Source organism: Oryzias melastigma, linkage group LG19, assembly GCF_002922805.2.
Source record: "Oryzias melastigma strain HK-1 linkage group LG19, ASM292280v2, whole genome shotgun sequence".
NCBI classification, from domain to species: domain Eukaryota; kingdom Metazoa; phylum Chordata; class Actinopteri; order Beloniformes; family Adrianichthyidae; genus Oryzias; species Oryzias melastigma.
Window position 1 is genome coordinate 11,332,357 of NC_050530.1, and position 23,299 is coordinate 11,355,655.

At 36.0% G+C, this 23,299-nt stretch overlaps 1 protein-coding gene across 15 annotated transcripts in view; it reads right to left on the bottom strand.

The window, feature by feature from the left end:
* LOC112154175 (calcium-activated potassium channel subunit alpha-1) overlaps positions 1-23,299 on the bottom strand; it is an 82,892-nt gene that overhangs the window by 17,353 nt on the left and 42,240 nt on the right. For 4 of the 15 annotated variants that reach the window (XM_024284914.2, XM_024284912.2, XM_024284923.2 and 1 more), the window contains exons 4-20: positions 23,016-23,109; positions 22,822-22,933; positions 17,583-17,658; positions 16,990-17,065; positions 16,721-16,891; positions 13,977-14,068; positions 11,001-11,111; positions 10,820-10,925; positions 10,639-10,721; positions 9,170-9,239; positions 8,892-9,047; positions 8,699-8,808; positions 8,241-8,309; positions 7,798-7,884; positions 7,341-7,417; positions 6,746-6,754; positions 1,610-1,703 (exon numbers count right to left, since the gene is read on the bottom strand). In XM_024284914.2, coding sequence (XP_024140682.1) covers positions 1,610-1,703; positions 6,746-6,754; positions 7,341-7,417; positions 7,798-7,884; positions 8,241-8,309; positions 8,699-8,808; positions 8,892-9,047; positions 9,170-9,239; positions 10,639-10,721; positions 10,820-10,925; positions 11,001-11,111; positions 13,977-14,068; positions 16,721-16,891; positions 16,990-17,065; positions 17,583-17,658; positions 22,822-22,933; positions 23,016-23,109 — 1,593 coding nt within the window. Of the gene's footprint in view, positions 1-1,609; positions 1,704-4,200; positions 4,234-5,816; positions 5,991-6,745; positions 6,755-7,340; positions 7,418-7,797; positions 7,885-8,240; positions 8,310-8,698; positions 8,809-8,891; positions 9,048-9,169; positions 9,240-10,638; positions 10,722-10,819; positions 10,926-11,000; positions 11,112-13,799; positions 13,892-13,976; positions 14,069-16,720; positions 16,892-16,989; positions 17,066-17,582; positions 17,659-22,821; positions 22,934-23,015; positions 23,110-23,299 lie in introns of all 15 variants that reach the window. The other 11 variants (XM_024284913.2, XM_024284916.2, XM_024284924.2 and 8 more) reach the window with 5 other exon arrangements.

Consider the following 23,299-nt stretch of genomic DNA (forward strand, 5'->3'; position numbering starts at 1 on the left):
GACGTGTCCAAGACGGTGCCTTTACCCAGTACTGGGTATGCGTCCAGTACTGAATTGGGTTTGCGGCCGGTACCCCGTCTGGTACTGGTTCGGGTCCGGTACTCCATCTGGTCCGGTGTCTGGTTAGGGCTAGGGTACTGGTACTGATGCCCTACGCGTCGTGGTACTGGAGAAGTTCTGGTTCACGACCTGAAGGTTGGGGACTCTTGATTTAATGTGACCAGTCAGTTCGTCAAAAAACGACAAGTTGGGGACACACAAAAGGTCAAAAGGAGATGTGGAAAAGTCTTTAACCAAACATCAATATGTAACAACTTGGGAGTGAGAATGTGTTGCCCAGTAAGACTCAACTGGTCTGTCAGAGACAGACGTGAAGCCATTTGAGCTTCTGTAGTTGGTCACGCCCAAAATGATTCCAACAGTGAAACAACAAACAACATAAGAAATAGAATTCAGAATGTTGTCACGACGAAACACAAAGCTACAGTAGATGTCCATCACAGGAATGACAGCTGGGAGAGGGTAAAAGTACAAACCAGAGATAATTATGTACCATCACTGCACTCGCTTACCAAAGCCTAGAAATCCTCCCATCAAGCATGCTGACAAAGACTTGCACTTCAAAACCCACAGCCAATCTGTTGATCATTACTTATTTACAAAGGCCTTGAGGCCGCAGGTCCTATAAAAACACATTTGATATAGTATACACCCAGAGGTTTTTTTTTCCTGTGCTTGTTGCAATGAAGTACCCCTCAGGCTACCGCAGTGACTCCCTTACATGTAGCCGGCAAGTGCTGAACGGAATAGCATCCACCTGCATTGAAGTTTATTAGCGTGGCAATCGGGTAGCTGATGGCTACAGCACTGGAGAAGCTTGATTTTAGTACCCAGGAGTGTGGAAATCTCCTGGAGTGATTCCTCCAGAACTTTGAAGCAAATCAAACAGGGGCTGCAGATCAAAACAAATGCTAACTAATACATATAAACATTTATTGATTTTATGAGAAAATGTAATGCTTAGAATCACTTTATACTGCTGATCTGCACTGAGGCTTCTAAAGGCCAAATACCAGCCATATTAGCAAGGGGGAGCATAAAGTCATCTGTCAGCTTTAATTATCTTATATCTGTACTGCTCCACTTTGTAAACATCAAACTGCTGGTCCTCCTTGTTGCATGGCTTCCTTCTAACATGGCACTTAATGACAGTGACTATTACTCTGATCATTCCTATAATGGCTCCTGTTGAATAACAGCATTAACTCCAGTCAAGATTAATAAACGCTGATATAATTTCACGAGACAAGATAAAAGCAAGGTAGCTTTTGAAATTCGCCTTTCATTGTGGTGATACATATCATCTGTGGCCCTACGTGCTTAAAAGACCTCAGAGGGATCCGACAATAGCTGAATAGCCTTGGGCTACCTATCCTTTAGAGCCTTTCTCACTGCTTGGTGCTGTCATTAGTGCCAGGCCTGGTTAAGAGCTGGTGTCACATGAAACCTTGTGGCATGGAGCACCTCGCCGCTCTGACATGTTTTCCATAAAAATTGAAACACGGAGAATGTTCTTTCAGATGTCCTCCCCGATCCGCGAGTGTCCTACCTCATTATTTTGGGTGAGGAGTTCGGAGAACTCCTCATGCCTCCGTTGCGTTGCTTCTTTTTGGGCGACAGAGCTGACTGTCGGTCCTCCTCAACTGCAACACAAACACAGGATTTTCAAGCGGAACAGAAAGGAAGCGCGGTGCTAACAGGAAAGACGGCGCACGGACAGCACAGCACGATCTGAAGACAACGATGCATACAAAGACAGAGGAGGAGGATGTGAGAACACGATGAGTGTAGATCACACATTAAGGCAGACAGGTAACATTAGCAGGTGTTTTAAATAAGATTGAAACATGCAATGTGGACATAATCAACCTTCATGCTTTACTGCTTTTTTTGCCTATTTTTTTCCTATTCAAGTTAATCACGAGGATGAGGTCATTCTCACACCACAAACTGGACATCTTTCACATTAGGAACATCTTTTTCAATAAGTTAATGGGGTGACATGTAAATAGTAAAAACTCTAGGCTGACATTGAACCTCGTCTTCCTCATCTTTGGAGTGATGCCCTGGGCTCGTGGAATTAGGTTAACCGTGATTTATGCACATCGGAGAAGCCCCTCGGATGCTGTCATTATCATTTCACCAAAGTGTGTAGAGCTCCTCATATGAAAGGTGAAAGGTCAGACTGCACCATCGCTGAAGTAAATGTACAATATTTGAGTAAAAGTGGCTTATTTTTTTAAAAGTTGTGCTAGATTATCTTCTTATTGATGTCATAGATCATTTGCACATGAACATAGAGATCGTTCTGAATATACTGGAAAATATTTTAGTTGGTGTGCACCTGAGTCCATTTATTATCAATTTCTACTTGAAGAAAATCCAAAGTCGTTGCAAAGGACTATGGGAAATCGGGGACCCCTACCAGCTCGTCACCTCTAAGATTCCTAATTAAAACCTTCATCTTTCTATAAGACCTTTTTGAGTGTTTGTGAAAGTCAGCTGGATAATTGAGGTGACTTGTCACCCGGACAAAGCGGTGTTCCGGCAGCAGCGGCGCCGTGAGCCCGTCTGAGCCCGACGCCGTAATGGAAAGTGCTGGAGCGCTCAGGACGTTCAATGAAGAGGGGATGCTCCAGCCCTTTACATCTTGCTCAGCCTGTTCAATATTTAATGTTTCACAGCTGACAGCTGCACACACTGGGTCATTAGTAAAGAATGCTACACATGCAAGCACTCCAGGCTGCCAAGCACATGCTTCGGTTGTGCCGTTGAGAACAGGCCCTGCAAACACTCGGGGGGGAGGGTCCCTTACACTGCCTCTGACTGACTGCGTTAGCGGAGAGACCCGGGTGGTATCTGTATTTCACTGGCAGGCTGCGCGCCCGTTGGAGCCGGCTGGCCTCTTCGGACACCCCGTGTATCCGGCCGACCTGGGTCAGGTCTCCGGAGCAAATGAGGCTCAGTTTCAGGGCGGGGGGCTTCTTCAGAGGCCACAAGCTGCCCGTACGGTTGTTGACCAAAGGGATCGACACAGCGGCAGCTCCACTGTGGGCCCCCCTACAGACCTGGGTTGCTGAGGTGTGGTTCAGTTTAGCTGACTGGTACTGATCTGCTGACCGCTGGGTTTGGGGCCTGTTGTTTGCTGCTAAATGAAGAGAAAATCAGCAGCTAATCAGTTTACAAAAACGTATTGTTCATCTAACTCAATGGTTTTAACCACCTTTAAAAAAGTCTAGACAAAGAGACTTTACATTAATCAGTCAAAACTATTTTAATAAATAGATAAAAGTGTAATAAATAATCAAAAAGAAAACAATGTGAAGGAATTCTTTCAGCGAAAGACAAGATTTGATTTAAAACGACTTCCATAAGACCTGCTGAGTGTGTTAATAAAACATTTTGTGACTCTTATCATAATTAAAGAACAATCGCTGCTTTTGGAGGATAATCCATTGTGGCACAAGAATGCTAATGGCTGAATAATTAAATAAAATCTCATTCTTTTTTAACTGCCACTTAAGCACCATCTATAGCCACTACACAAATGTTTGATTTGACATTTACTTTTTTATTTATTAAAAAAAAACATGAATTAATAAACATGCTTTCAGGTGTTTCAGCAATTGTTGCGGCTTAAGAACAAGGAAGTGACGGGGCAAATTAAACGCCACAAGCTACAGCATGCAGGTTATGGCTGATGGGGGGGAGGAATGAATCAATATCTGCCTGTGTTATAACAGAGGGGGGATTATAAAGAAAGGGGCACACTTTTTTTTTTTTTAGGAAATAAGGAGATAAACCTGATTATTATTTCAGCAGTCAGCTGTTTATCTGTCCGTCTCTTCACTGTCAAACATCTGCAGCACTTCTGCAAGTGGCAGATGTGCCGTTCCTCCTCCTCTGAAAGTCTATTGTGCAGATACTCCTGATTTCAATGAAACTGTAGCACCATCTGCTGTTGAGCGGGAACTGATCACCAGCACAAAAAAATAAAATAAATAAATGCTGTCCGCCAGCGGAGATGGATGACGACAGACTGGACAGTGAAACGGGTTAGGAGGCGGTTCAGGTGGTCAAGGAATGCAAAAAAATGTTAGAGATCGGTGGCTGAGGCGGGGAGTGGAAATGTCAACTTACTTGATTTGATATATCCATTATAGCTATTTTTAGCTGGGAAAAATGCAGAGATGAATGACAGGTTACAGGCAGAAGAAGTTTATAATGAAAGCAAATCATAAATGGTTTGTGTTTTGAATAAAAACTGTTGATTCAACCAGCTAAAAAGGAAGAATGTGTCACATGTGCAGCCCTGACTTGTAAAATCTTTTTATAAAAGGTCAAAATTAGGATTTTTTTCTGCTGTAAGCGCTAAAATTAAATCTTTTTTAGACGTTTATGTTGTTTAAATATATAAAGCACAAAAGAAACACTTAACAAATCCCATTTTCGTCTGGAACTCCCTGCATGGAACTTTCTGAGTCACTTTTTGGTTCCACACTTGCTCATTAGTGACTTATTTCAACCCTTTACCCACAATAAAGGTCATGCATGGAGCTTAAGGCAGGACAGTGACAGCGGCGTTCAAACAGGGACCTCGCTGGTCCTGGCATCTGTCGCCTGCAATCGGAGGGCGCGAGCAGAGCCACAGGACTAACAGGCAAGCATCTGTCCCACAACAAGAGGAAAGCAGAGGGGTGGGGGCCACTCTGCTGCCTGGTGGTTAGGAACTGTCAGGCTGCGTTTCATGACAACCGGTAGCACTCCAAAAATGAAAATGCAAACATAATTTCCACGTCAGGCCTTATAAGGCCTCGCTCTGTGCATCCTCTGCACCGTGTTGACAGCGAGTCTGGAGCTACGCTCCAGCTCAGCCAGCCTGGCAAACCTTGCAGCACCCCGCCCTGGAGGACGTGTTGAGGGGTGTAAACGCCCAGAGACGCTTAGCTTCACAAGACAGAGCGGTCTTTGATCCGGAGATATTCTCTAAAAGTCTATGACAGTCTGCGATGTTTTCCAGCAAATTGTATCAACGCTCTGCAAGCTCAGACACATTCTTCATGCCTGCTGCGATACATCAGCGCAGAACCCTTTGGCTTTAAAAGGAAATCAAGCCTGCACTAAGATTTCTGCTCAACCCAGTTTACTTCAAGCTGAGACTCCAACGCAAAGCTCCAACTGTTGTTTGCTAAAATCCAACTCCTTCCTGTTAAATGTAATGCTCTCAAATGATCCCTAAATTCATTCACTGAATGTGATTTTTCAGCAGAAAAGCTCATTTTAAAGTGTATTTTCTTTCAAAATCATTAAATTCTACAGTTTTTTTTACTTGCTTTCCAATGATGAGACATTTTAAAAACATAATCCCCTTCAGAAAGACTACTACAGCAAATATTCTGACTCCAATTCATATAGTATTTTCAAGTACCTGCAGTATGTTTGCATTTGATTTTTTTGCAGCAAGCATGTATCCTTTTAATTCTGTAAATGTCTTGTGGCAAAAACTGCATTTAATTCTTTCTGTTTGGTTAAATTAATACCAGCAAGAACAATAACCCAGCATGCATCACTAAAAAATAAGAAGAAGCACACAGGGAAGAGCACCAGCTCACAGAAGAGAAAGTCACAAAGCTCAAGCAGCATCCACCACACGGTTGCTAGAGCTGAACAGCACACAGGTTTGAAGCCACACTGCACAGTTTGAAACAGTGCATGTCACAGACACCGAGGAGCAGACGTCATGGCGACGAACTTACAGGCACGTAAAGTGGCTGAGCAATCATTAACAGAGACAGCAGAGAGGGGGATGTCCCGTCGAGGGGAGTCCGAGTTACAATGCACATTAAGTGGCATGCAACAGCAGCCCCGCTCAGAGCGGCCGCAACCAAAACAACATGCCAGTCTCATTTTCTTGTGGGCAGACGTCTTGGCTACAGTCACGGGTTCAGACGAGAGGAGAGGAGAAGCAGGTTAATGTGGAGGGTCGCTCTGGAGGAAGAGTGGACAAACAGGGCACAGAGGGAGGCTGCTGCCGGGATGCACAACACAAAATGTCCAATTTAAATGTAACTTTCTTTTCTTCATTAGGGAGCGGTGTCTAAATAGTGTCACAAGATGAAGAAACAAGAAAACCATTAGACCTGATCACGCCTGTAAATCATTTTTGCAGCTCAAAATGCTTTAATTTGTCATATATATACATTACAAAATAGTGTCCAAAACTAAAAAATAAACTTAATGATCATAAATGTATTTAACTGAACACAAACTCCCCAAACAGTTTGCAATTTACTATATTTCATACATTTTCTATGCAATATGATTCCCAATCCAAATATTCCCAACAGGATTTGCAGCTGTTTCTCTCACTACATATATCTGTTGTGTGCCAATGAGGACATCTAGTGGCCTCTTACGGAATTACAATAACACATAATATGAAATTGTCATTTTTAGATAAAAAAAACTACATTTTACAATCTAAACTACATTTTATTTAGTTGTTTCTCTAAAAATCCTACTTCTAATTTTAAACTGATGAATTAAAGCAACATGCACATGGCGACAAGGAGAAACCCAGGCAATTCATGCAACATAGAGTGCATTCAGACAGGCCTCTTCAGTCAGGGGGGATACAAGCAGCAGGCTGTGTGTTCAGAGGGGGCAACAAATCCAAATTACTCACAATAAATCACTGTTACGTGATATAAATATATAATTTGGTTTTTAAGAAAGGAGTTCCCAAGCAGCAGGAAAAAAAATACATCATATAGGAAGATCATGTGTTAGATGGACTGGATTTATATAAAAGGCAAGTAGAAAGAAACATCATAAAATTATAAATGTCTTAAAAGTCTATGATCACAGCATTCATCCAGATACCTGTAAATGTTAATAGTCTCTTTAAATACCTGTTAACATAATAAATTATCCAATAAAATTACATCGCAGAGAACAAATGTTCAGAAAAACGACTAAATTGATATTAATATGATCTTTTTAAATCAAATAAAAATTAAAATATCCTAAAATATTTATATAAATGTCAGAAATTTTAAAAAAGCTTATATTTTTATAAATTTTCTTCATGTAAGACCTAAATCTTATGTATCATTTTGATTGAATTAAGAGTTAATGAGTTTCCATCAATCTAAACACTTAGTATGGGTTGGTTTTGACTGTGCTGTGAGATATGTTGGAGTTTTGCAGACATTAACATTGTATGATACTAATACACTTTTGTATGAATAATAAAGGGGTCAAACAGTGCGTTTCCTTACATTTCTTGCATCCACATTTCTTTATCCTTTTCGGATCAGTTATGTCATCGTGACACGCCTTACAGTAAAACAGAGCTCTGCAAAAACAAAAACAAAAATAGAAAACTTGTTTTCACAAAAGTTGAGTTTTGATTACATCACATAAATAATTGCACTGACCTCAAACCTAAATAATTGGATTTTAAAAACATGTTATGGTTTATCCAGGAGATCTTATGACACTTCTTTAAATTCACAATTTGTTTAGATTTCTGTTTAATTTCAAGTAAAGGATTATAACCAGATCTAAATGGTACAGACTGCTACATACTGTGTCTGAATGGAAGTTTTGAATTAAATCTGACAAAACTACCTATAAAATTAAGCCAATTGTTTTTGCTAATTTGTTGAAAAATCGTACATATTTCAAAACATTCAAGATATCCATAATCAGTAGTTCGGCATATGGATCATTTACCTTTTTACTTCTTTGGCGTCGCTGGCGATGAAGAATCCCAGAGTCCCCTCCTGCATTTTGACGTGGTTACCAGGGTTGATCAGGGTGCTGGGAGGAAATCAAACACGTCAGACTTCTGCAGTGATGCATGCAGGCAGAGCTTTGCTGCAGCTCATGTGGCAAAAAAATGCAAAATTTTGTCAGATTTGGTCGACGATAGGAGCCAGAAATGGCAATTAAAGCATAAATCTATTTAAAAAAAAGCAAGAACTCTAAAATAAAATAATTAAATAAAACATCAGGAGTCGAGTCCTCTTTTTGCTTTTATAAATAAAACCAACCCTTACACTCGTGCATGTCTTCAGTTTTTTGGCATTATTTTTACTTCCAGAAGATTCTCAGAAAAGAATATTGATTATTATTAATATTGATGCATTGATCAGCTTTTGATCTCCTTCACATACCTGCTTTCCCTTTGGTCTGACTTGTATTCTATAGCTATGAGCAGCAGTTTTAGCTTCACATAGCACAGTCTGGAAAAAAAAAACAACAAAAATGTTATTAGTTAAAAAAAAATAAAAAATCTTGTATCAAGCAAATAGATAATTTTATTAAAATAATAATCTAAAAAGTAAATATTTCACATGAGAATAATCATGTTTTAAACGTGTTTATTTTCTATAAATATCTTTTATTGCACTTAGTAAAAAATAGAAATTAAATTTAAAGACAATTGCAGGTTTTTTTTACAACAAAAACCCAAATGTTTCAATATTTTTCTGTCTTCACACTAAAATAAATCTATAACACACCAAAACAGCTATGACTTCAAAATAAATACACATTGTAGTTTTTAAGATGTTAACGGATAAAAAGTATAAGAAATTGTTGGTAAAAGTATGACATATTTAAATGGTCTTACTCGCAAATCACAGGGAAGGACAAACCCACGAAGGCACTCGACAGGTACTCTGTGTACATTTCGTTGGCGACTCCCTCTAGATAATACTTCTGCCACGTGTCCTCCTCAATCTACAATATAAAAAGACAAAATGTCATTGTTACAAAAAGGTAACAATTGAGTCAAATGAAGTCATGCATGGAAGCGTGGTTACCTTGATGAAAGACCTCATGGAGAAAAGGTTTGCCAGCATGGTGGACAGGCCTTGAGCAAGGCAGCTTTGGGCAATGAACCCCAGCTTTAGCTCTGCAAGGCAAATGGCGTCATCTCCCTCCTTCCAGTTCCAGCTTGGAATGTTGAGCAGGTGAGCCTGCAGATGGAAAAACACAAGACAAAAGTCAAAAAATGAAGCTTTTTTTTAAATTAAGATTACAGAGTCACATTTTAGTAACAACACCCAATGTGAGCGCATGAAGACAGATGTTTACCAACCTTATTGTGGTACTGCAACATCTGAGTGATTATTCTGATCTTTGGGTGGTAGTTCTTGATGGATATGACTCTGATCAGAAAAATAAAACATTTTCAAAAGCTTTTTCTTTGCAGAAAGTCATCATCAGCCATGTTTTGTACAGAAGTTGGTTCATAATGTTTTATTTCAGTTTCCTTTTCTTTTTCTTTTTTTTTTGCTTTTTAAGTGGAGTTCACCTGTAGAAGGCTACAATTCTTTATCAAAAAAGCAAAAATTCTATGTACCTGTAAATCTGATTATGTTTTAAGGTGGTTGTAGTCCTGATTGCAGAGTACTGCACACTCCTACATCACCATAGTGCTATCAGTACCACTTCAACATGTTTTACTGTTAGCTTAGCATCTAACTTGCTTTTTTTAATGGTTCCCTAAAGCAGTTTTAAGGAAAATTACTCAACTATGCTAAAAGGGATCAGATTCCACAAGGAGCTCAATCCAGTGAGGCAGGACTGACTATGTAGCCACAAGGGGGACCAAGTCTGGATCTCCCTGTGCCGGTCCCCAGCCCGGGTAAAATACAGGGTTGTGTCAAGAAGAGCATCAGGTGTAAAAAAAAAAAAAAAAGAAAGAAAATATGCCAAACCACTTGTCTGAATAAAGGAAAGCTGATTTGCTGTGTTGAACCCCTAAAGCTGAACAGTAAACAACAACAACCTAAATGGTGTAAAAACATTTACCATTTCAAGGATATCAACATGTTTCACATGTATAACACAAACTAAAAAAAAAGTGTTTTTTTGTTGTTATTCAAGATATTTTGATAAGAATAACTGTATTTTAGTATTAAACAGTACAGAATTTGAGATTTTCTTTTGCATTTTTTGGTGCTGATTTGTCTTGAGATTTTTGTCTAGGATAGCCTGTACCATATTAAAAAAAACAAAGGCTAAAAACAATGGAGTAAACAAAAATACTTTTTATTCTATAAAGACTGTATCTTTATAGCAGGTGGAGAAATTTTAAATGATGTGATTTTACAAAAATCCTAATAAGCCTTTGGAAAAGCAAAACGACATTCATCATCAGTTGGTTTGGTTCAGCACATTTGTTGCTAAATATTAGTAATTTGTGTCATATTTTTACTTTATCAAGACTTGCTTAAAAAATGCACAGTTTCTATTTAGTCACAACTCTTTTCAAAATAAAACTTATCAATATTTATATTAAAATTTTACATTAATATAGGGAAGGTTTTTTTATTTATTCATATATTTATTCAAATATGTTATATTATTTATATATACACATTTATTTATTTCAAAGAAAAGTTTTGATTAAAAAAAATGTTTTAAAAAATCTCAGTCTTCTAAACTCAACAGTTGTTAAAAACTGTTTTTAGACCAAAGATGTGCTGTTATTTCAATTTAAAATGATGAAATCTGTGACAAAAAAAGAGCACAGAAGCAAATGTGGGTTTGTGGCGTCCAGACCTCATGATGTTGGACGCGTCCTCGGCGTCGGGGTCAGCACAGTATTTGTTGGCTAAGATTAGGCAGGCGTCCGCTGACTCGATCTGGATGGAGAAAAATGCAATTATCCTGTTATAATCTGACACAAAGATTCAGTTCTGAGGTGACCTCATGAGTGGGCGGAGCAGCAGAAATCTGTTACCTTGACTCTGGCCAGGTCGTGTGGGTTCAGGACAGATCCTTGGTAAAACTCTACCTGGGTGAAATGGCGCTTGAACAAGGCTTCCAGCTCAAGATTAGGGGAAATACTGAGATAAACGATAAAGAAAATTATGTTTAAATGCCCTGATTTTTATTCGTTATTATTTTTTTTATTTACTCACTTATGGAGAAAAACGATTTCTACATTGACATCATCCCTGTCCTTGTGTAGGAAGTCTTTTAGGAAGTTGGACACACTCTCGAGTGTTATATGACCGCAGACCACGATGTGCCTGAGAAAAAAACATTAGATGCAAACACATTATGATATCTAAAACCAGAGAACGTGAGCCGACAAGAAATGACGGACTCAAAAACGACCTTTCATCATCTACCGGGAATGAAACGGTTAGCTTGTAGTTTGATATTCAGTAGTTTGCTTGGAATCTGCATGAAAGTAATAACTGATAGAGGACGGACGACTGTCATGATTTGGGACTGATGGAGGTCAGAGGGCAGAGTGGATTTCAGGATCAGATTATAAAGGATCAGTTTACTCGGATGGAGATTATGAAATCAGCACACAGTCCGTTTCAGTTCCTTCATTTGACAGTCATAAAATTATTTACTGTACATGATTTTATTCTTTTAGAAAATATCAATAAATATTTGCAATGTCATTAAGTGTGCATCAGAGTTCCTTATTTTTATGACGACTGTAATAAAAACATGGAGGAAACTGGTGTAAATTGGAAAAAAAAACAAAAATTTAGAACTAATTTTAAAAATGTTATTACATTTATTTTAAAAATATATTTTATAGAGTCTGATTTTAACATTAATTTAGATTTTTTTTAAATAAAAAACTTCACAATTTGTGAATTAACACTCTTTTCTTAAAGGACTATAAGTCACATTTTTGACTTTCCTGGTGTAGAATTTGTCATTCTTTTATTTGTCCGTTGTTTCATAAAAAATATTTTTTATGAAAAAAAAAGAAAAATAGGCACACAATTCAAATAAAAATGAAAATATAAAGAGAATATTTGGATTTGTACATAAAAAAATATAGAAGTGTTTCTTTTTTAAATTAAATGTATTTAATTTGAGTGAAATACAAACATTTTGGAACAAACATGTCTTTATTTTCATTTTTTTAAAGATTGTTCTTAAAATTCTTTGCAAAATCTGCACCTGCTTTTGCATAAAACACACAATTATCACTCATTTAGCTTTTATTTCTGAAGCAACCTGCAGAATCTCACTTAAAAAAATATATATAAGAGAAATCAAAGAGTTTTGGGGGTAAAAAATAATATGCTTCTGTGGTTTGTTGCAGAAAGTTGCCCCGTGAGGATAAGCATGGCTGAGCGTAACAAGAGAGAGTAGAAGAAAACAGTTAGTCTGCATACGAGGAAAAGGAAAAACACAGTAACCAAAGGACTAATGATGAGTATAAGTATCTAAAGTAACTAAGATGTAACTGAGTGCAATAAAAAAAAAGCAAAAGTGATCAACCTTTTTTTCTAGGATTAATACAGAAGTGGTGAAGGTACAGGAGTATGCAAAGCAAAGATTACATATGATTTTAGATTTTTTAAATTATAAACTAAAGCAAAAATTGCATTATTAGAAGCAAAAATGGCGCTTTTACCACTATATTCATCTTTATATTTGGTTTTACAAGGAAAGTTAAAATATTTGAATGCATAGTAGATTTTTTAAAGCCTTTTTGAATTATTTCTTTTATTCTCCAGGGTGTAGCTCAGACTGAAGATAAAGGCCACAATGTTGCCAAAGCAAAGCACAAAGCAAAGCCATTAAAAAAGCAGGAAAAAGCAACAAGAAGCAGGATTTAGGCGATGGCACACAAATGCAGGAGCTTCAACACTCAATAGAAGCTCGTTTTAACAGGCTTAGGTAATAATTAAATGATCTTTTTAAGATTAATATTTTCTTATATAAGCTTTTAATATTCTGTTGTTTACAATAATCTATACCGAGTTTATTTACATGTATGAATTCCAATTATGATTGACTGAATGTCATGGATCATTTCTGTGATTGTTTGATCTACTAATTGGATTTTGTCTAGCCGTGACTGGAAGACGACAAAAGGACGATGACACAAATGGTTCACAAACAGGGACTTTGCACACAAACAGACAATAATTATTAATAAAACATCACAAATGTCAGATTTTCTCATGTTACAATAAAAACTATGAAGTACCTGCAAGTTTGAGGAGTGAAAAAAAAAGTTTTTTGCTTAAAAATATATATATTTTTAAATAGTATGAATCAATTTACAGGGGAAAAAAACAACTTTTATTCTAGTTAATGTAAAATGTTAAACCGAAGTTGCGTTAAGCACAATATTTATATTTATAATATTTATTTTATGGTCAAGTTCTTTAATGATAAAACCTAAATTATAAAAAGTCTGCAAAATGTTTCAGTTTTTTATTCTTGTATTTCTTAGGATCATATGAAAAAGTGATCCATGCTTTTTTTTTTTTTGAAACGCCAATAGAAAAAACTCATTTTTATCAGATTTAAGGATTATTTTCTGCAGCAGGTGATTAAACAGTTTATAAATCTATGAGAAAATCCAACATTTCATCGTGATTATAATCCAACAGTGAATACATGCCATCTTGACAAGACATTTTTTCATTAGTAACAGAAAAAAATAAATAGCCATTTGTTGTTTTTTCAAAATAAAAGACTTTAAAAAAGTCCAAATGAACTTGTTAAGATGGTAAACACTTTGCAATGATTAAAGCAGACATTAAAGCAGCAACAAAACTGCACATTGATCATGGCCAACTTCTTCAGTCACAGTGTGACTTCACTTTAAGTTGAGATCATTACATCTCAAAAATCAAAAGTGAGTGGCCCGTCTTTATGAGAGGGCCACTCGAGTCACACAAAACCACACCAGTTATAGCTTTGCTATTTCTTTCATCTGTTTGACTTACTTTCTGCCTCTGGTCGAGTTATAACTCCCGCCATATTTCTTCCGATTAAGGATGAGAGCAGCAATTTCTGGCACGTAGCGAGCAAACATGGCCTACATGCATGGAAAAGAAAAAGAAAAGGGCATGCAGAGAAGGTTCTACTGCTGTGGAGGCAGCAGAGCCTCCTTGAATACTTACTTTCTCCCATTAACTGCACTATAGGAACCACCATATTTCTTGCGGTTTCCTATTAACTCTATGATTTCAGGGACGTAGCTTGCAAACATGGCCTAAGGAGAAGATAGGAGACAGAAGAAGAGACTAAAAAAGAAGACAAGAGAACAAGGGCAGGTCCTCTCATTTTTGTTTTAAGAAAACTTTAGTCTCAAAAAGGAGTATGTGGTTGAGTTTTAGTAATGTTAACTAAAAGAAAATGTCAAATCATTGAAAAATAACTTGTATGAATGTAACTTAAAGTTATGTCCCAGTTACATTCCAAGTGTTGAGGAAAAAGTATGAATGAAAAAGGAAACCAAAAGGCTAATATTTACAGATAAGTGAAGAATAAAGGAGAAAAATGACAGCTGATGAGCGGTAAGCCGATCTGTGGTAGAAAAATCAAAGTTATAGTTATCCAGAAAATAAACCTTATGTGCCATGTTTTGTCCAACAAACACAAATACTGGGGTGATTTTGAAAGCAGAGCCAAATGAATGACAAACATTCAAACCTCCTGAATTGATAATGTAAAAATATAAAGGGAGAGGTTACCCTATAAATAGGCGGTTTATCTGGTGAGGCTGATTTAAAGGAAACATTTAAGCTTTAGGTTTACATGCCGCTCCAGTAAAGCTCAGTCAGTCGGCGTGCTTCTTAGAAATCTGTTCACGGATTTGCACATTTCTGAGTAGCAACAAATACAGCCTGATCTATAGTTACATTTAAAATAAAGATGGAAAGTTGGGTAACTATACTCTAAATGTAAAAAGAGTAAGCAAAATAAATACAATATTTATATATGTTTATAGAAAAATGGTGAAATGCTGCTATTGTGTCAAGATTTTAAATTTGTGATGCAAATTAGAAACAAAACTACATGTTTTTCCAATTATAAATCACATCCTTTTGCATAGTTTGGCCAGACATGGAACTAATTTACCTTAATGCAGCTCCTGCAGTAGAAGGTAAACTTCACAAAAACAAAATAAATCAAATGGTCTTATGAACCCAGATATGAGACGTGTTCACCGACGCTTTTATAGCTTCTCAAAAAAAAAAGTATACGATGAGCATACAAACTTGACAGTAGCTCCTCAAACACACGTCTGAAGCGTTGAGGTTTTTGAACACATTTTTGGACAAGTATGGAGCTTCAGATTTGATATGCATCAAAATAAGCTTCCCTAAAATTGAAAAAGACGTGAATATGGCATCCAAAGTGGAAATGGACACAAATGTGTAGAAAAAGAGGCAGCGGACGTGACTTTGGCTCATACTGAAAGATCAACAGATGTGAATTTGGCACGCATCAAAAACAAAACAAATGTAGAGCACGAAAAAAAAGGAAGCGGACAAAAATTTTTCCAGAATTTTTGAAACACGAAAAACGCTAATTTTCCTTTTTTTTATTTGTTGGCTTGGTGCATTTAAAAAGAAGAAGCTGGCGAAAATTTGACAAACAAAAGCAAATTTGGCGCACATTGAAAAAAGAAACTGACACAAATTTGGAGCAAGTCAAAAAATGAGTTGGACATGAATTTTGCGTGGGTCAAAACAGAGGAAGCGGATGAGAATTTGGCATGCATTTAAGGAAGAAACAGACGCAAATTTAGCTCGTTTTATTTGTTGGCTTGCCGCGTAGTGAAAGAGGAGATAAACCTGAATTTTGCGCGTGTTAGAAAAAAAGAAGAAGCAGACGTGAATTTGGTGCGTATTGACAAAAGAAAACCAGCAGTTGTAAATTTGGCAAAGACTGAAGAAAAAAATGGATGCGAATTTGGCACAAGTGGAAAAAAAAAATTCGCTTGCCGCAAAATAAGAAACGTAAATTTGGCGCACATAAAAAAAAAAATCAGTGGACATGAAATTTAACATGCGTTGAGTAAGAGGAAGCAGACAAGAAATATGGAGCATGAAAACGCCAAGCTTGGCGGATTTATATTGAAGTGTTGCACTTTATACACACACACACACATATATACATTTTTTATATGTATATATATATATATATATATATATATATATATATATATATATATATTCCTTTTTGTCCTTTTTGCTTTTTCGGCACCTACCACTTAAATTTGGCGATTTTTTTCAATTTTAACTTTTATATTTTCTTATAAAAGTCCTCCAAAACCATCACAATTTTCTTTTTTTTATGAGCATAAATAACATGCAACTGATGTAAAGTTCAATTACTTATCGTCAAATTACATCATACACTCATTTCCATGCTGCATTCAGGTGATAAAACGAACAGATCTATGAAATAATCGACACTAATGATTAACAAATGTTTATATATGTAGTTTTAACTGTGTGCATCCATGTGAATTTTCATTTGGGCCACAAAACTTCAACCTTTTACTCATACTTCTATAGTAAAGATTTATGTGAATCTAATTTCTAATACTAAAATAGAGTTTATAATCCACAAAAAGGTGTGTAAACAAAGGCTTAAAGTGAGATAATGTTGGTTCATTCATGTGGCTGAGCTTCAGCAAATCATCTCCATCTTACTGTGTTTGTTGGAAAAGGAGGTCGGGGTGGGGGGTGGGGGCAGGTGAACAAAACACTTTTAAATTAACGGAACAAATAAAACAGACAAACATAAGCACCACGTCTGAATAATTGCTGCATATTATGGTGGAACGGCGGTGGGCCACAACAGCCTGGAAACACACTTTATAAAAGGGAAGTAATGAAAAGGGCTTTTTTACCAAACCACCAAGGATGAAGAACACCATAAACAGGCGGCCGAGGGTGGTTTTAGCGTAAACATCTCCATAGCCAACAGTGGACATTGTAACCATGAGTAAGTAGACACATTCCCAGTAGGAAAGTGCCTGGGAGTTTTGGAAGTTCTCCCAAGGATCCCCAGAGTTTTCCACCTGGAAGACAGTGTCAGATTCAAATAAAAGATTTTAATTGTGCTTTTCATTTAGCTGCGTCAGGTTAATACGGAATATAGTGTTGCTTAAAACCTTACCAAATGAATGAAGCCTGCCGCGGTCAGCCATGTGCTTATGAAGATGGAACACAAGTTTACCAGCTTTATCGAGTTGCTGGTTTAAAAGGGATCAGATAGGAAAAAAAAGACAAAAAGATCATTTATATATATGTGCACTATATACACATGTTTTCAACTGCATTTCACAGCACTTTCTACAACAAATACATTCATTTTGAATTTGGATTGTGTATAAAAATAACAATTTAAATGCCCCAGCAGGTTAAAATGAATAAACATAACTGTTAGCTATGTTTATTTTTGATTTTTTAATTATTTACTAAACATACAAAGTCCCTGGAAGACCTCAGTTGACTTCTTCGTGTGAGAGAAAAGTAAGGAGATTAATTTTAAGCGTTTGAATATGCTATAAGCTCTTTCTGACAACATCTGTGCAAAAAAGCTTTACTTCTAAGAATTGAGGGCAAAAAATAAAATGTCGTATTATGTTGCATGATATGGTGAAATGTGTAAAGTTTGCACATCAGGACATTGCCTCCAGTTAAATTTTATTAAACTAAAAAAAAGGCAAAACAGACACAAATAAAAAGAGGAAAAAAAGGAACTCTTACCTTGTCTTGAGTATATTTAAAAACTGTAAAATTTCTGAGAACTGTATCAACCTCAAGGCCCTTAAAAACCTCAAACCTGTGAGAAAAAATAAGGAGAAATTGTTAGGTGTTTTTGGATCAATTCAAGATTTGACTGAGAATCAAAGGCGATGTGATACCTTTAAAATGTTGGTCCATTTTTAAAAACCTTAAAGGATTCATATCGATGAAAATAACTTAAAATTCAAAATATATCAACTTGTCAAGCAACACTAAATGCTAAAAACAGTCTTGGAGTAAAAATAAAACCATTCTCATTACAGTCTCTGTTAAATCCTCCAGAAATGCATCATCAGTTTATTTAAGCGTCATTCCTGCTAAGGAAAACCTCCGGATTTAAAGGCAGGTGGATGCTGAATGAGTAAACAGTCATGACGTCAAATCCCAAATTTGAGGCTATTAATGGAAGGAGAAAAAAAATGATTTTGTTGCCACAAGTTTAAGGAGCCGCTTTTTCATCACTCTCAGATGGTGAATCGGAAAGTTTTATAGTATTTTAAGAAATGATCAGTTAAAAATCATTTTTTGCTTTATAAAGCTGCATCCACTGCAAGATTAGTCCGATTTAGCAATAAGAAAGATGCAAAGCGTTCACTGATCAATGCACAAAAACAAATCAAAGACCTAAAAGCTGAACGCTCACTTTAAAGAAATATGAGGACATAAATAACCATAGTAAGAATAACTGCAGATTGGTGTGCCAATCTCATTTTTTCATTTTAAATAAGCCCCCGCCAGATGGGGAGCATAATTCACGGCAAATCCTGAACCGGTTCCAGCTGACGCAGAGTCCAAAGAGTTCTGGACACGCTAACCTTAACAAGATCCCCGTTTGGTTTCCACATCCTGCAGGTCTTACCCCAGTAAGAGATCACGTGGAAGCATGCTCCCAGGCTAAAGCAGATGCTGTCCTGGTCGTCTTTGTCAGTGACTTGGCCGTGGCCCATCCGGACCCTGTAGCCCTTCTGGAACAGTTCTCCCGTTGACTTCTTGCGTCTTGTTGGGTTAGGATTTGGTTGTGGTTCTGTGACCACCTCAGGAACCCGGTACACTAACATCTTAGTGGGAATCATTTCTACGGTTATAAAGTCCAAAAAAACCTGCCTCACTACTAGGAGTCCGACCAAGTGGGAAATCACGGAGAAAAACACAGAAAACAACCGAAAACCTCTCCAGATGAGCTTTAAAGTATCAGCACAAACAAGCTGGTGTCAAAAGCAGCTCTGTTGGAAGACGCGTCATAATTTGAATTAACTCAGACTTTCAACTGCGACCCACGCCGGGATTCGGTGCGTTCGACGAGCTTACACCAAACCCTTTTTTTTTTTTTTTCCCATCAGGATATTACAGTGTAAGCTCCTTTAGGATTCATCCAGGGAAAGGAAGAGGCCAGACTGTCAGTCTGTCCATCGCCGGCTCATCGCTATCAACACAAACTGCTGCCGACAATCCACATCTCATTCTTTAATCTTGACCAAGAACAGCGTGTATCTTTTTGCACATGAAGCCGAGAGCGGTAAATCTGTGCGCGGACCAGGAGAAGGCTCAGGGAGATTTATGGATTCAATGATTCCCGGATAATCCCAAAATGAATCACAGCTGATGCAGAAATAGTTTCTGCAAATGATTTTACAGATAAACGCTCAGCAAGAAAGGTAAAATAAGGCAAATATCAAATGCATCACGTGACAAAAACATTTAAAACATATTTATTAATAAATTTAATGAGTCAAATTTGTTTTGTAATTTATTTTTGTGGATCAGAAATTTTAACAAATTAAGTAAAAGCTCTAAAAACTTTTTCCTTTTTTGCATTATTTTTTAATAGAATTTTATTTCCACTGTGGTTGTGTTTATTTTGTTTATTGTCAAGCATATTTCCTCCACTTTCGTTTATTTATTAATAATTTATACACTTTGGGACATTTTTTTTCATGTTTTAGTTGCACAAATGTCTAAAAAAAAAAAAACATTTTGGATGTTAAAATGTTATAAGATTTCTATTTAAGGATCAACAAAATATTTTTCAAATTTGACTTTAAAATCTTGAATCATTTGCCATTTAAAATGAAAAAATAAAGTTAAAGCCGACATTCTCTAAATATACTTACTGACATATTTTGTGTCAAAATAAGTTGTTTGAAAATTATTTAAAGAAAACATTTAAATATATCAAAAACAGCATAATATAGGACTTTAAATGCCTTAAAAAACAATAAATCCATGTTTTTTTATGTAAATAATGTAATTTGTATGCTTTTTATTATTTATATATTTGTGTCAATCCCCAAAAAATGGGCAACTTTACAGTAACTTTAGGTATTTCAGAATGAACTGAAAGTGCCTCGTGCACATTACACACTCCCAAAATTAAAGAAAAGTAAGAAGAATTGCTTTTATTTTATAGCTACTGATGCGCAGCAGAAAAATATCCACAATATTTTAAATGAAAGAACAGAAAGTTAAATTAAAAAGTATTCTGTAAATTCCATATTAATTAGCATCCTGTATCCATATTTACATCAAAACTCATATCTAAGTGTCACGCATCCACTGAGGCACGTGGAAAAGCTTTGTGCAAATGTTACGGCTGTTTGTGTCAAAATGTTTCTACAGCAGGATGGACAGATTGGCTCCTGAAATATGGAGCGCTTAGCTGATAATGACCTCATCATCTGTTTGACCTAAATGCATCCAAACACTAATTAAAACTTCTGCTCACTGGCAGACGGGCAAAAATATGAACACTGTTGGAATCTCTATTTATTTAAAAATACTCAATCTTTTATTTTGATATTAAAACAAGATATTATAGTCATTTGGATCATATGAGTTGGAGTTTCAAAATTTGAACAGTAAAAACATTTGGTGGAATTTTATGCAGAATTAGAAAAATCTCATTTTTATTTATGGAGCAAATTTAAAACATTTCTTACAGACTTTAGTAAGTATTTATAGCTTAAAATACAAGCGAATAAGTAATTTTGTATTAAGATAAATTAATAATATTCAAATCATCTTTCATTTTACACTAATATTCAGCTCCATTTACTTTAATGTATTTTAAAAATATTTTAAAGAAGGTTTAACAAAGAGCACTAAAATTCAGAAACTATATTAATATTATAATGATTTGTAAAGAATTAAACAGGATGCCCACAAATTGGTAATTATGTGAACCATGTTATGAAGACAATTCTATTACAAAGCCAACAAAGTAAAAGTCGTTAAGTAAATTAAATGGTGAACAGAAGTGTAAATATAAGATTTACAATTTTTAGGTTTAAAAAGCAGCAATACTCCTAACTTCCACTAGATGGGAGTAGACACCAGCTGTTCTATATGTGTAGGCTTGACAAAAAGAAGAAAAAAACCCAATGAGGACCTAAATATGTAATTCTTATTAACCATATGTAAATGATGGGGTTTACACAGCTAAAATGTTGTTCCTGAAGAGTGAAGAATGTCCCTTTAAGAACCGAAAACCCATCAAGAAAAGAAGAAGAAATTATCCCTTCTAATCCTTTAATTCCTCTCAAAACTCTCCAAGTGATGAGCTTCACACATGAAGCAGATTGACTTCTATTCTGGAGCTCGAGTCGAACAAATCCAATAAAGTTTTTTTTTTTTTTCTTTATCCATACGCATTAAGGTGTGAGAACCTGAATTGAAAAGGTGAGTATGTGGACAAAGTCATGAAGCTGAGAAGAAAAAGGATAAAATCTGATAAATATTATATTTTTTAAAAGTTGCACTAACTTGGGATTGTGTGACATTTGATCCTTCAAAACAGCAGGAATCAAACAAATTAGGTGTGTGAACATTAAAACATGCGATTAATCAAAAAGAATTAACACGTTAATATGTATTAATGTAAATTAATCGAAGAAACAGTCCTTCACTTTAACTCAGTGGTTCAGGCTTCCACGGCGTTCGTTAAAACATTTTATCAGGTATTATCCTGCTTATACCATTGTCATTTACAAAAGAAATAAATATTAAATTGGTTTTTAGTATTTTATTCTTGATATTTTTGTGGTTCAGATCACTTTTCACAAAAATCGGACTATTTTATCCGTCGTCTGGTGCCATATTGTACAAATAAATTTGACCAGGTAAAACATCGTGATTATTTCCAATACAAAAGTGCGATTAATCTATTTTTTTTAATTGATTACCATCAATAATTAAAAATAAATGTTCTAAATGTAGAGTTTTGTGTGATTTCATATTGTGATTATTCACAGATAATAAGTGGTCTGCAAATAAGGAGACTTAAAAAAAATATTAGAGCGATTACATTTTTTCATGTTTTGTAAGGAATTAGTTTGTTTTTTAATCGAATCCCAGCCCTAAAATAAACATAAAATTAAGCTTCAAAGCCATCGTCTTAGAGACTTCCAATACTGTAAGAATACTGTTTTTAACTAAATTTTGTTAATTTGTTTACTTTTTACTAAAAAAAGAGTATTTAGGTGTGCATAATGGCAGAAGTCTGGTGGTTTAATACATATCGCGATATATACCTCACATACATATTACAATATATCCCTAAACAATTTTTCACAATTTTCTTTAAATAGTTTGGTGTAGGAAAAAACTCTAGTTGAATAATGATACACCTTTCAATGTTAATGAAATGCTAAAAAATATATTTTATTTAACAATCACAACACTAAACACTGCAACTGTAACCCAAAGAAATTCTGCTTTTCCTCTAGTAAATTCAGAAATATTTGTTCTTAAAGAGAACAGTCAATATTGTCTGATTTCCACAACAAAATATGTTTCAACATAAAAAACAACAGACAGAATGTTTGTTAGCTAATAATGTTCTAAAACTAAGATTGAGGAAATAAAGTGCTGCAGGTGGGGGTTTAAGTGCAACATAAAAGTAAAACTCTAAACTACTTTTGCTCATAAATAAATATCGTCTTCTCATCATTTTTAAGAATCGCCAAATGGAATATCGCGATATATAATTTCCCCCCTACACTTCTAATTGCAGTCAAATTAAATTAAAGAAGATACATAATGACTAAATCTAAAAAATGTCCTTCATTGTCTGCTACTTTTTCAATGTAATAAGATGATTATGCTGATCAACTTATCTGTAAAGATCCACTACGCCCACCGGGTGGCGCCACAGGCTGTGGGGTAAAAAAAAAAAAAAAAAATGCCACAAGATTGAAAGCCTTACCAAGCCAACTCCTGTTCAGGTACACTGATACAAACACCGGGGGAACCGTGAAGAAGTCCACCACTGAGTTGACCTCCAGCCAGAACCACAGCTTGTCGTTGGCGGCGATGAACTGCGAACAGAAAATCAGACAAAAGTCAGACGGTGAATAAACATCTGTAGATCGCTGCTGGTGAGTCAGAAAGTCTGCTTACTCGGAGGCCAAAATACAGCAGGAAGAAGATGTTGAACGCCATGTCGATCTGCAGCGTGAAATCCGAATAGAAGTTTTTGCAGAACTCAATGGGGCTGTGAGAAAGACACAAAAAAAATGTGTTTATTTCCACATTCTGAGGCTTTAAGTTGGGGGAAAAAAAACACATAAAATGCATTTAACAATAAAAAAACAAATCATAAAAGATGCATTGTTCTTCTCCTGAAAATGCATTTTTAGGATTTCCAAAAGAAGAGAAACACAAGTATTTCAAAAAGTGCAAAA